We start from the raw sequence: 13096 nt of genomic DNA on the forward strand, positions 1-13096 counted from the left end.
GGAGCAAGGCAACATGAAAGATTACTCATTCCTCAAGATACCGTGCTCATGCAACAAAGCCCTTATTCATCTTGTTCTCAGCCCCGGACTCTGACATTCTGAAGAGAACTAACATTTGACCCTGAACATTTTAAAAGAGAGGACAATTAGGTCTCTCATTAAAGGCAAGATCAATGACAAGATTTCTGTACTACTACTAGTGCAATCTCAATTAGAGTAACAATTGAGGTGCTCTTTAAAATGAATGACTGCACATTCAATAGCTAGATAGGGCCTGTCTTTCAGAGATAGAAACCTGGCTTTTTCTTTTCCGAAAGAATTCACTGCCTGGAAAAAACAGAGATAGCTGCTATGTGCATCTGAAAGAATGTTAATTTGCTGCCTTGAGCTGCCTATGAAAACACAACAACATGAATCTGTCCTACCATTTATAAATTTGGTAGAAAGCTTCGGGTGCGCTATGCCATAAAACCTGTTTGTTTTCCATTTGACTTTTAAGTGCCATCTGTTCTGTATGTTAAGGCCATAAGAAAATAAAATCTGGAAATAACAATTCAAAGCCCCAATGCTAAAAACTTTTTAAAAAAGTGTATGTTTGGGAGGCTTACCTGTCAGACAGTCCACCAATGACAGCAGCAGTATAAGTTTCCATAGCAACTCCATTTCAATGGTCTCAGGTCAACACAAGCTCACATCCAATCACAAGTGTGTAGAATCCTGGCTTTGTCTTATCCAGCACTTTCACCGTTCGTCTGTCGAATGAAAAGGAAAAGGAGGGGAAATCCATTAGACGTTCACATACAGTAATTGTCCACGTTTGCTGGGCAGTGACTTTTATGATATAAAACACAAGAGCATGGTAAAACCAATTATCAATCATATCGTGACCCGAAAAAATCATCAACCTAAAAAAAAAAAATCTAAGCTAATTACATTTAATTTCTGCAAACACTTTTCAGGTCTAGGTGAAATTTAGTAGCAGCTCTATTTTGAATTGCAGATACTGTGACAGCCTTGGTATAATGTATCTGTGAGAATAATCAAGAAGCTGCGCTGCCTTGTGCAAACTCAGAAAATGATTTGTCCAACCAAAGCACTTACAAAGCACTTGTGCACACTTGTGCTGTGCAGTTTGCTTCAGTGTTCTTAACATTGCATAATAGGGATTGTGTCTGCAAGAGAAACATAAAGGGATTGCTTGCTTGTACTCAAACCTGCTGAGACAAAACAAAAAGCAAGCTGGTTGTCAGACACATCCCTGGCAAGTAATAAAGCACTGTCCTGGCTCCTCGAATTCGTCTGAGCTGGGGGGATTATGTATTTCTGACATAAAGAGCTGACTGTACGCAGCGCAAAACCATTTTCCGTCCCCACGGGAGACTCACACAATTGATTTTCTCAAGGACTAAACCGTAATTTATCCCTGCTTAGACTCAAATGAAGTCTCAAAAAAAAAAAGTCGTGACATCATAATGAGACGTATTCCTCCTGTCACTGATAAACGGTGATGTATTTATTCGTCTAAATACACCCCCAACATGTTGATAGCTGTGACACTCACTGGTACAGCAGCAGACAAATGGGATGCATGTTATAGGCTGGTTATGGAGTGAAGAAGGATGAAGAGAGGAAATTAGCCATTGTCTTTGCTCGAACTGACTCTCCCTGGTACATTTAACTGACTGATGGCACAGTTTCTTCTGACTACACACCACCAGCATGCTGAAATAAACGAGAGGAAAAATTAATAAGAACATACAGTATAGTCTATCAAGAGGGAAGTGCCAAAAAAGCAGAGACAACTGAATGATTACAGTTTCATAGTTTCTCACTTATCTGTATGCCTCTTATCTTTATACCACTGGAAGGCATGACAGAGCATACTGATGCTTATATGAATATATCAACTGCGTCCCTGACACATTCGCCTACACTACTCTTCCTTCTGCGTGTACTAAACCATTAAAGGCAATGCTTTTCCCCTATAAATCTCATTATGGAGATTGGGTTTAGAGTGTCATCTTAGTTCCAACTTATCTTGCAGTTATTAGGATGCAAATGTCATGAGTAAATGTTGGCTTTTAATAATAAAACAGAGAGACTTCAAATTCCCTTCTTGTGCTCCTGGATATTTTTGGAGTGCTCCTCCTTTGAGGGAATAATTGTGAGAGATGCGCTGAATAAATTACCTCCACACAATGTCTTTAAAAGACTCAAGAGGAGCCCTCCAACAAAACTTTATATTCTAACTTCACACCTATGCCATGTTATTTAAATGTTTGGACAACATCTGACACGTATATGTAGAATAAATTAGACAAATTATCAAGTTTTATTTTTAACAATTTAACACTCATGTACTTGTGACAAATGCTTGACATCTTCAAAAAAATGTTCAAGTAATTGTTTTGTCAGCCATGTAAGTGTTTGAGACTGTGGTCATCTAAAATTAATTTATCCTGTCGTTCCAGCACCACAAGCCAACATGACCAGAATGTGTGAACTACGGCGACACCCCATTCATAAAAGCAGGTATCTGTCGGCCTCTAACTGCCATCTCTTGATCTCTATTACTCACAGGCCCTGAGACAGGAGACATCAGACAGCAGGGTTAGTGGAGGGGATAAAAGACAGCCTTTTGATCCAAAGAAGCGCAGCACTAAGATGATGGCTAGGGGAGTTAGGAGTGTCCATGGCAGTATTTGACTTCCTCTTCAGTACAAATTAATTACCCTTGTGACCTTAAGAGGTAGTGACAAGGCCATTGACTTACTTTCATCCCAAACCGAATCTCTCATTTGTTTGCTGTATGAGATGAAAGTTAATGATAGGAAAGGCTTTCAAACTTTTCCTTTCAAGTTCCGCTCTCTTTCATGTCTTCGGGAAAAGGCAGTGGTTGAAAAATGGAAAATGACCAAGGTTGGAGTGACAGTCATGGCCTAAACATTTCAACAATTTGTATAAATGTCACTGCATTTAAATGTAACACGACAGTGATGACTCCAGCCCCTCATTCTACTAATGCAGATAGCATAAATGGAGGATAACATATGGACACGGATTTACATACTTTCTTTCGGTCTGACTAATAATTTAACTAGTGCTGACCTTGACATGGGGAAGCTGCATATAGCATAATCCATCAAGAGCCTCATGTTCATCACTCTGAAACTGACATTTCAACTCAAGTACTTACAAAACATACTTGTACAACTTGTAAATATCGAGAGGAAATAAGTGGTATCTGCCGAATTCAAATGATTTGACATTAGTTTAATAAAAAATTTAAAAATACTCTGTGCCAAAACACAGGTGATTGATGCTGTGAGATCAAAACATTTTAATTAGAAGCAAGTCATGATGAGAAGATCTGAAAGAGTTGTCATCTCTGACTTCATGATCTGGAGGTAAAATTTCCATAAATATTTCCTGATTGAAGGAATAATGTGTAAATTGCCCAAATGTCACATTATCATAATAAGCAACATCTCAGATGATGTCTAGTCTTAAGTAAAGACATGAATATTACATCCCCTTTTTTTTTTCCTTTGAAGATCCATCAACACATATACACAGCAGCCAAGACGCTGAGCGTTCGCTTATTCAGGCTTTGCCACTTTTCTCTGTTTTACTCAACTACAAATCAAACGGCTTTAGGTTTTGGACGCAAGAGGAGAACAGGCGCACTCCACACAGAAAGGCGCCAACTGCAAAGTTCAAACCCTGAAACTTCTTGCTGTGAGGTGACAGTGCTAACCACTGCAGCGCCATGCCACCCATGGCTTCAACAATTAATCACAATAGTTGCTGATTAATTTCCTGTCAATCGAAAAATCGAATAATGGACGAATAATTGCAGCTCTAGTCCGTTCCCTGGTGCAGCAATACTAGAATGTCATCTAATCACATGGAATCAACGCTATGTACTGCAACAGCAGAAAGCTTGGGTGTGAAACTGAGCGCTTCATTTTATTTGACGTTTGAGGAAATGCAGCTGCTTTGAAGCAGGTTTCAGATTTGTGGAGACAAAGTGCTCCTCCAAATTTCAGTGTTGTCAAAGTGACACCTCTGTTCCTCATCTCCTCTGACAGCACCAGCTGGAGTTGATAAACCACAGATTTTAGTTCAGTCAGCCGCAGAAGATGACAGTGATGTCAGCTGATTCGACCCTCTCCGCTACATCCGATTTTCCCGCTGCCATCAATTTTTCAGGGCTCAAAAATGTATTAATAGAAGGGTACTCCAGGTCCCTTTGGTTGAAGAGTCCAGATGAAGATAAAAATTCACACTAAAATGCACGAGCAGCCCACACACACACACTCACTCACACCCCTCCACCCCCCCAACCTCCCCCACCCGAGCTCTGAATCATGAATGAGACCAGACTCCCACACTCTGCAGGAACGAGACAAGACCAGGAAAAATGGCATACAATGCTGCATCTTTAATCACCTGAGCTGTGACTTCACTTGATCTGCAGACACCAGCTGGATCAGTGTTTTCCTGCATGTGAGGCTCATCTCACGGCTCTGAGTGCCTCCAGTCATCTAAAATTCATTTTCTGGTGGTGCTGGCGTTGAGACTAGTAGTAGTAGGGAACGTGAAATTTCTCCCTAATCCTGCATACTTTGATTCACCACACACATGAATCAAAGATTTACCAAGCAGCTCTGTGGAAGAGTGGCAGTGATAATGATATCAAGTCCTTAGCAGATGATATTATCTTGCAGTTCCAGTACGGGTTCTTTTACACTAAATATTCCATGACTAAAAATATACTGTACACTGTACACAGTTTAAAGACAGCAATTACGATTTTCTCAGTTTGCTTTTTGACAGTGGTGCCTGTTATACACTTGACCAAGACTATACTTTTGTTCTTTAAAGGTTTACAGATTTTGCGGATATTTTTCTTTCATCGTAGAACTGACACGGCCGTTGCTATGTGTTAAGTAGGTGTCATATCTGTTGGATCCATAAAACATGTTTTTAGCCTCCTGTACAATTTTAACATGAAAAGATTGAGTGTACTTTCAAGTACTTTCAAGTACTTTCAAAGGTGTTTTGAAGGTGCTTTTGCTTGTACTGACTCCCACAGAGTTCCACAAGTTCCACAGAGATAAAAAAAAAAGTCAGAAAAAAAACTTAACTTCCCCCTGCCAATCTTGCTTTTTACGAACCTATGCAGCTATAACCAATAAGCTCAAAACTTCTGAGTTGATGCTTTTATATGTGCCAACCCCATTTTTATTTTTCCTTCCTCACAAATGGCAAACCACGGGAGTCACGGAAGTGCCAACATATTCCCCAGCCAAGATTCTACCTCAAATAGTGGCACAAGACAAAGAGACTAATGGTGTTTTGATCTAAGCACACAAGCCGGAGGCATGACATAACACATGCCAGCTTCTTCATTTCTCCAGACCGCACCAGGGGCACTCCACGAAAACGCTCCTCCCATTCTCCCCTGTGACAAGACCAACTGAGTGTGTTGAAAAGGTTCTTCCTGCTCACACACATGCTCCAAGCTCCAAGTATTAATATAATGATACACACATACTATAATTTACACATCATTTTAGATGTATATATCAAAAAGTTTCTGAACATCCTTTACTATTTTATTCTTATTATTATTAATTAATGATTGAATGGTTAAACCTCAAGCAATTACTTCATTGTATGCGCACTAAAATAACAAACAGATACTAGTGAAGTGACAAATGGATGTTACTTACTTGTTTATTAGTGAAAACCTACATGTGACTGGGATGGCCCAGATTTTAATCACTCTAATTGGGCACTTGCAGCAAACATACTGTCTATTTGTCTTAGAGCTGATGCGAGCTCGGACTAATTCTGTTTTTATTTAGGCACAAGTGGTTGACAATGCCAGTGCACCTGCCTTTCTAAGGTAGTAATTAAGGATCCCATTAGGATTTAAGAGCCTGCCAGTTAATAGCTCCTTGAATACACAGATTTGGGTCTTTGGTGAAAAACTGGTAGCAGTTATCATGGGAGGCAATTTGATGTCCATGACAGAGAAATGCATGCTGTTATTACCGTTACAGATAAAACATCCTCTTACAGACAAAAGACCTGAAGTGACTGTGAGCACGGTGGCTTCAGGCATCTATCCCAACTGGTAGCACTATGACTGCCACACACCTGAAAGACTGTACTGTATTGTAAAAAGATATACACTGTGGCCCAATTTAACAGTACATAAAGAATAAGGTGTAATGTTACACTACATTGTTTTGGCGGTTACTACAAAACACGTGAACATGTATTTCTTTTTTTCATAGAAGACGTGTAGTGATTATCAACCAAACTACAACTTTGGAACAGCAAGTAGATATGTCTTTCCTATATCTATTGTCTATTTTGTCTGCGTGGTTGCATTTTTTATGTATAACATACGTTGTTTTTTTCCCAGTGTAAACACGCTACATACTCAATACACACTGAGGAATAGTACATAATGTGCAGCTGAAAACAGAGCTGTAGACAGTCATTGTTCCATGGTATTTCATCGTAAAATCTGAGCATTAGACAATAATTTGCACAGTAGCATATCACATATATACATTTCAGACATTTCGTGAGCAGAGAAAATCATTTTTACTGATATTTCACTGCCAGCAGAAAATTATGTTTATGGATGGACACGTCTCTGAGGATGCCACTGACTCAAAAAGGAGGAGGAGGTTGAAACATGAACTTTAGAGTTCCCCCACTGAGCGGTGCCTGGTGTGCATGACAAAATGCAAAAACAACGTGTGTAAATACTTAAGTATTTGGATGCAGGGGAAATTATCTGCATTCTGATTCATACAAATCCGGGCAGTTGATTTTAAACCCTTTAAGGCAATAGGTAAGCATATGGCCACAGTTTTGTATTGCTGCTGTTCAGCTAACAGACTGTATATTACTGCAAAGAGTCACAGAAGATATACTGTAGAATTTACTAGGTTCCCTTGAACCGTAACTGCTACTGTTCCAGTTGTACTTAAATTGAATAAAAGATTATAGCCTACAGTTTAACTCTGCAGTTCAAATGTTGGTGGTCCGCTACACTCCTTTGTTTTGACATGAAGGAACTGAAATCCTGTGGATCACCCTTCTACCAATGCTTACCAGTTGTGATAAAATCCTAGAACACGACAATCCCTGCCTGAACACATCATAATGCACATGATTTTGTCTGCATCAGCCTTCCTCGGTGCATGTGCATTTCTCCAGTTCTCATGCAGAGCAGGCTCCACTTAGTGGGGTGCTATGAACTTCATGTTCCACCCTCCTCCTCTTCCTGACCCAGTGACATCATCAGAAAGGTGTCCTGCCATAAACACACTTCCCCAAGGAGATGTGTAGTAGCTCTACTATTCCAGACACTTGAATAGAAAAGGTAAGAGGAGTAACTGCACTCAGGAGCAGCGTTTACTGGAAGCAACTAAACCTTACCTTTGGGTAGAAACAGTTATGCCCAAAGAACATCCAGCTGGCACACTTTCAACATGAAACTAAAGACAGTGAGATTTCCCTGCAAACAGGGGGTGAAATGAGGCAAAACACATTTTGCCACAGGTAAGACTTAACTATAGAAAGAACCATGTCTAATTCCTAAGCCACAAATAATTTACTTAATAGCAGAATCATAATGTGCAAAGCAGCTCCCTCTCTGACATATGGACACATGAGAATAACTATTTCCAACTGAGTCATGCGCTAAAGGACTTCAGACAATCTGAACTGCAATCAAGCTTGGTGCTCGGTGCAATCAAAGACAGTCCGGGATGATGTGACTGGACTGAGTCCAATCCCCTGTTGATCACTGAAGTCAAATGAGGTCTGCCAGAGGTTTTAAATGAGCAAGAATTGTTAGGTGGATTTGTTTCCCGTTACAGAAGAGATACATGGATTAAGTGATGACCATGGCAATTAGAGGACATAGAAAATGTTATTATGTTTAATATAGAAATTGTACAACTCAAGTGAGAAATGGACAACTGGGTTTTTTTTTTCTAATTGACGCGTGGTCATAAAGGCATGAGCACAAATATGACATGTGCAATTACACGCCGAACATGATTTAACAACGGTGTGCTGCCTACTATTGTCTGTGAGAGAGAGAAAAAACATAATCATAGTCCAATAACCCAAACATGACAGTCGGCATGCTGATAGTTTTATTGAATGTCTAAAATATGAGGTTTTGCACTGTAATTATCTTCGATGGCATAAGTGGAAGTTTGTGTTGACTGACAGCCTGATGATTGCACTGACCGAAAACAAGCAATAACGGTTCGGGGGGAATGGAAATAAGATTTTACACAGAATACAGAGAAAGCAAACAGTTGTAATTGTTTACCTGAGAAAGTCCCCTGCGGTGTTTGCTGATGTTTATCCCTTCTCGGATATCCATGTTACACCGCGCATCTCCTCACTCCTGCCTCAGCCCAGTAGCTCCCAGCATCGAGTACGACGGCGACAGTTAAGTTCGGTTCCCCAACTCGTTCCCGTAGAAATGGAGCCAAACTCCTCTCGTGTCTTTACCCTGCTGTTAGGACGAGCTACCCAACACGTTAGCGTTCACTCTTTCCACCTTCAGTCCCTTCGGTGTTTTTAGAGTCGGGGTTAGTTGCTAGCAGCCTGCTCCTCCGCTCCCCACACTCTCCGTTCTCCGGTACGTTCATTGAGGGAACCGTGGCTCTCCTGCCCGCACCGCTGATACTAACCAAACCCGGCAGCGGTGGCTTCTTCTAACGGAATTGTGCGGTGTGAAGGTTTTTAAAATTTCACAGAACAATGGTTTTTTTTTTTTGGTTTTTTGGGGTTTTTTTGGGAGGGGGCCGGGCAGAAAAAAAGTGTTCACGGTCTGGTTGCGTCGGTGTTCAGTCTCAGCGTCCGGCTCGTCCACAGGAGGAGGACTGTGGCTGCCTGCGCGCGCGGCGGCAGTGGCACATGGGACATCAGAGGTGGATATGAAGCCTAGTTGTAATTTATTTATTTATTTATTTATTTATTTATTTATTTATTTATTTATTTATTTCCACGCTGCAGGTTTGCACCACCTTCTCCTCATCGCCCTGTCCTCACGAGGACTCACGAGCCTGTAAATGATCTTTCTTATCTGAAGATGCTGTTTATTTATTTATTTATTTATTTATCCATGTGTTTGTTTCTGGGTAGTAACAACAGCAGAAATTAAACATGTTTCTTTTATTATAGCAATTATAGGTGTTTGGAAGCTCTACTTAGCCTACGCAAAAGAAAGAAAAAAACACTTTAAGTATAGGCTATTATCAAAATGATGTGGCTCTTGTGTATTTCACTATACTATAGGCCTACTATTACTAAATATATATACAATTGTATATACTATACTACTGATGCATTAAAGTGCAGCATCTTATAGTATCTACCTTTTGTAATCTTTGATCGTTTTGTTAATTATGACTGCATCATATTTTATGAATGGTCATATATTTTGTATGTATATTCGTAAAGCCCCCTCCACACCCACACACAGGTGTTTTCACTTACCTTTCCTAATGAGAGCTCCTCTCTGTGTAGACCTGTCCAGACTCTGCTTGATTGACATGTCCCTCACACTTCTGTTGATTTAGTTGTTCCTGTGAGGGTTTTGGTAACATCACTTATTTAGCCGCATAGCACCACCCAACACACTGCAAAGGATTTGAAAAATATACCTTGCAGATAAATGTAACCTATAGTGGAGTAAGCAGTACAATTATTCCTTCTGAAGTGAAGTAGCGCTATAAAGTAGCAAAACTTGGAAGTACTTAAGTAAAGTACAAGTACTTCAAAAGTGTACAGTAAAAAACATGAATAAGAGTCCAATGTTTGTGAAGGGAAACTTGAGATTGTTTTATTGTCTTGGGCTGCTGTCAACAACGATAACACACACAGGCCTGGCAAAACAACGCAGAATCAGCACTTATTGAAAAAGAGCTAAAACTCTAGAGTAACTCATTACACAGGTAACAGTCGCCTGTACACAGCCCACAGTAATGTCAGCCCTGTGTACTGTAAGTTCATCACAGTGATGGAAAGTAACATTTACTCAAGTATTTTTGAAGTTTTCTATACTGAGGTGCTTGTACTTTAGAATTTCAACTTTATATGTTACTTACATGTTCATGTAATAACCCAAAAATAAAATATAACGTAATATAAATCTCAGAACTGAAACTGACAATTCTGCATAATGGCTTAGTGACACGATGAAAAAATTGCTTTTGATACTTGCTTCTAATGCTTCTGTACTTTTATTTAAGAAAAATCCTAAACATGACTTTAACTAATGTGTATTTTGAATTATGGTACCACTGTCTCCTAAGAAAAGGATGGGAGTAGCATGCTTCTTCCACAACTGGTTCAACTTGTGGTCAAGTTACAGTTGGTTATACTGCTTTTGTGTAAATTAAAGACAACTTGGTAATAGATGATGTTGCTTGTTGCTTGTCTCCTGGTGCTTTAAAGGCATATAAAAAAAGTCATTACAGTGTCAATAAAAAAGCATAAATGCCAAAAAAAAGGCATTCCACCTTCAATAGCAGCAGTAGCAACTGTGATAAAATGAATCATGGTTGCATCGATTTTTAATGAGGTGTTAACATTATTTTTTCACCCCTTGTATATGGTATAACTAATTAACATAAAATTAAAAACAAAAAAACACAAAAAACAAAAGAGCTGTGCCCGTAGTGACACATCTTTGTCAGTTAATATGAGATATGATCATGCACTTGTTTCTCATCATTACTGCTACAGAAAACAGGAAAGACTGCCAGCTCATAAAGTTTAAACAGTCAGAACTTGTATGCCTCTGGCTCATAATGCACTCATAATGTTGAGTGGGATTTAAGAGAATCTACTTCTGTTTGAGCCAATGGGAGAGTGATAATTACAGAAGAAATTAATGAATGCCCTGCTGAGTCTTGGAAAGGCAAAAAGAAAAAGAAATATTTGAATTAACCTACTGAATCCTTAGCCACTCGTGCACATAGCTAATAATGGCACATCAAAGCTCTAAGGAAAACTTAATAGTATAGCCACCCTAAACACAAATATCTGCAAACAGGATTGAATATCTCTTAACGTAATAATTCTTACGGCCGGAGGGAAATTTTCTTATCGTTTCACTCCGATGATTTCTTCCGAAGAAAAAACGAACTGAATTTTATGTCATGCAGTTTTTACTAATTTCTCTCTCCTCTCAATGGGGACGAATGCTGCATGTGACCAGGCTTGTGTGACAATGAGCTTTTCATTGTTATTGGGAAGATGTCAATTAAATACACGAATTATGTTTGTCCTGTGGCAGTAAATGAGTTGCTGTAATGAGCAACTTAGAGCTGCCAGGGGTCAGAGGGACGAGCAGTTTCAGGGCTGTCTCTGTGAGAGCAAGAAAAAGGAAAAATTATTCTGCCACACACTCTTTTAGACACATGATGTTAATATTGTCTATAATTAAAACATTTCCACTGATTTGTACTTGTCTTACTGTGAGGTATCAAGCTCCTTTTATCTGCCACTGAGTCTCCACTCTGCTTTCATGGAGATCTATAATAGCTCATATGTTATCTTCTGAATCTCTTCCTCGATGTTTAACTTGATGAAATGAACTGCCTGTGACTCTAGGAGAGTAAATCACATATTAAATCTTGTTGAAAAGTAAAGTCAAACAACAGAATGGCTCCAAAAAATTAGGTCTTATGTTGTATCGCCACACTATGAAAGTAGCAAATTACCTGTGTTTTCGTTGCCCTTAATAGGTAGTTTCTTTGTGGAGGCTATTTTGGAGACAGAAACTAATCATTAGCCAAAAAGCCATCTACAAAAAGCCAGCTACAGCCAGTATCTAGTTTGTAAATCAGACTGTATATGAAAAGATTGCAGCTAAATCAATTCAACATTGGACACACTCCGTGTTCTTGTCACACAGATCATCACAACCTTGTTTTTACTTTAGAATTTTTCTCCTCAACCTGCATTTTAGGTGAAACTGGTTTCATTGGTGCTCTGGAGAAGTAACTAAGTTGAAGAGGGATTTTATACTGACCCTCTAACATCTGTTAAAGCACAGTTTCTGGCGCAGTTTCTGGTGGACTGAGTTGTGCATTGACTGAGTTGGGGCAAATCCTCCCTGCACTTGTCTCTGCATGATGCCAGTCCATTTTAATCAAATCAAGCACAGTCAGCAGCTCAGTCACCTGCTCAGTGTTGCAGATAACACACTGGAGTTTATCCTTAGGACAGAAGGATCTGGAGCTAAATGCAGGACTGATGCCTGATGTGAGATTCTCTCTGTTACTGACCTGCAGCACTGGGCCAGGAAAGATTGTGTGATTGTGTTTTTCATATTTCTTTGTTCATTTAATGCTCCTGATGATATCGGGCTTCACAAGATTTCTTTGCACACATTTTCATATATAAAATACTAATTATATCATGGCTTGGCTCAATACATGATGGCTATTATTTACTGAGATGTACATCCATATTAATCCAGCATGCCCAGCATATCAAAATTTTAAATTCAATATTCAATCAATAGCCAATGTCAATCCATCTTGCTAAATGTCCAGAGCTGTAATACCTTGGCTGAGAGACTACATACTAACTGTCTTGTTGTAAATCATGTGTGCCATATAGGCTTCTGCTTTGACTGGTCCCCACAGAGGTGGCTGCTGGAAAAAGCGAGTTTCAGATGTGCAAGAATAGCGTAGGATCATGGGAGTTGTTTCTGCAAGTTTGGATTCCATCAGTGTCAGTGGTTCAGGAAATCAAACACACCTGGTGATTATAACCTTTAAAAGCACTGAATAAAGCAGTTTCACAGTTCAGTGTATGACCAACGCTGTGCAGAGGACCCAAGATGGCAGGGAAGAGTTGGGAGCTGAGATTGCTGCTAACCTTTGTTTAGATTGTTTTCTTTGATAACTTATGAACCAGAGGTGTAGGAGGTTATTACCAGCAGCTGGATTATCCACAGAGGTGTCCTCCTCTCCACAACAAATGGACCAGGGCATTAAAACTGGTAGAGACACCCATAAAGCAAGTTCCA

At 39.6% G+C, this 13096-nt stretch overlaps 1 protein-coding gene across 2 annotated transcripts in view; it reads right to left on the minus strand.

The window, feature by feature from the left end:
* cntn3a.1 (contactin 3a, tandem duplicate 1) overlaps positions 1-8973 on the minus strand; it is a 71732-nt gene extending 62759 nt beyond the window's left edge. For both annotated transcript variants that reach the window (XM_056384075.1, XM_056384073.1), the window contains exons 1-2: positions 8375-8973; positions 609-752 (exon numbers count right to left, since the gene is read on the minus strand). In XM_056384075.1, coding sequence (XP_056240050.1) covers positions 609-663 — 55 coding nt within the window. In that variant the 5' untranslated portion in view covers positions 664-752; positions 8375-8973. The remainder of the gene's footprint in view (positions 1-608; positions 753-8374) is intronic.
* Positions 8974-13096: the final 4123 nt, after the last annotated feature.

The sequence above is a fragment of the Seriola aureovittata genome, chromosome 9, assembly GCF_021018895.1.
Source record: "Seriola aureovittata isolate HTS-2021-v1 ecotype China chromosome 9, ASM2101889v1, whole genome shotgun sequence".
Taxonomy (NCBI): domain Eukaryota; kingdom Metazoa; phylum Chordata; class Actinopteri; order Carangiformes; family Carangidae; genus Seriola; species Seriola aureovittata.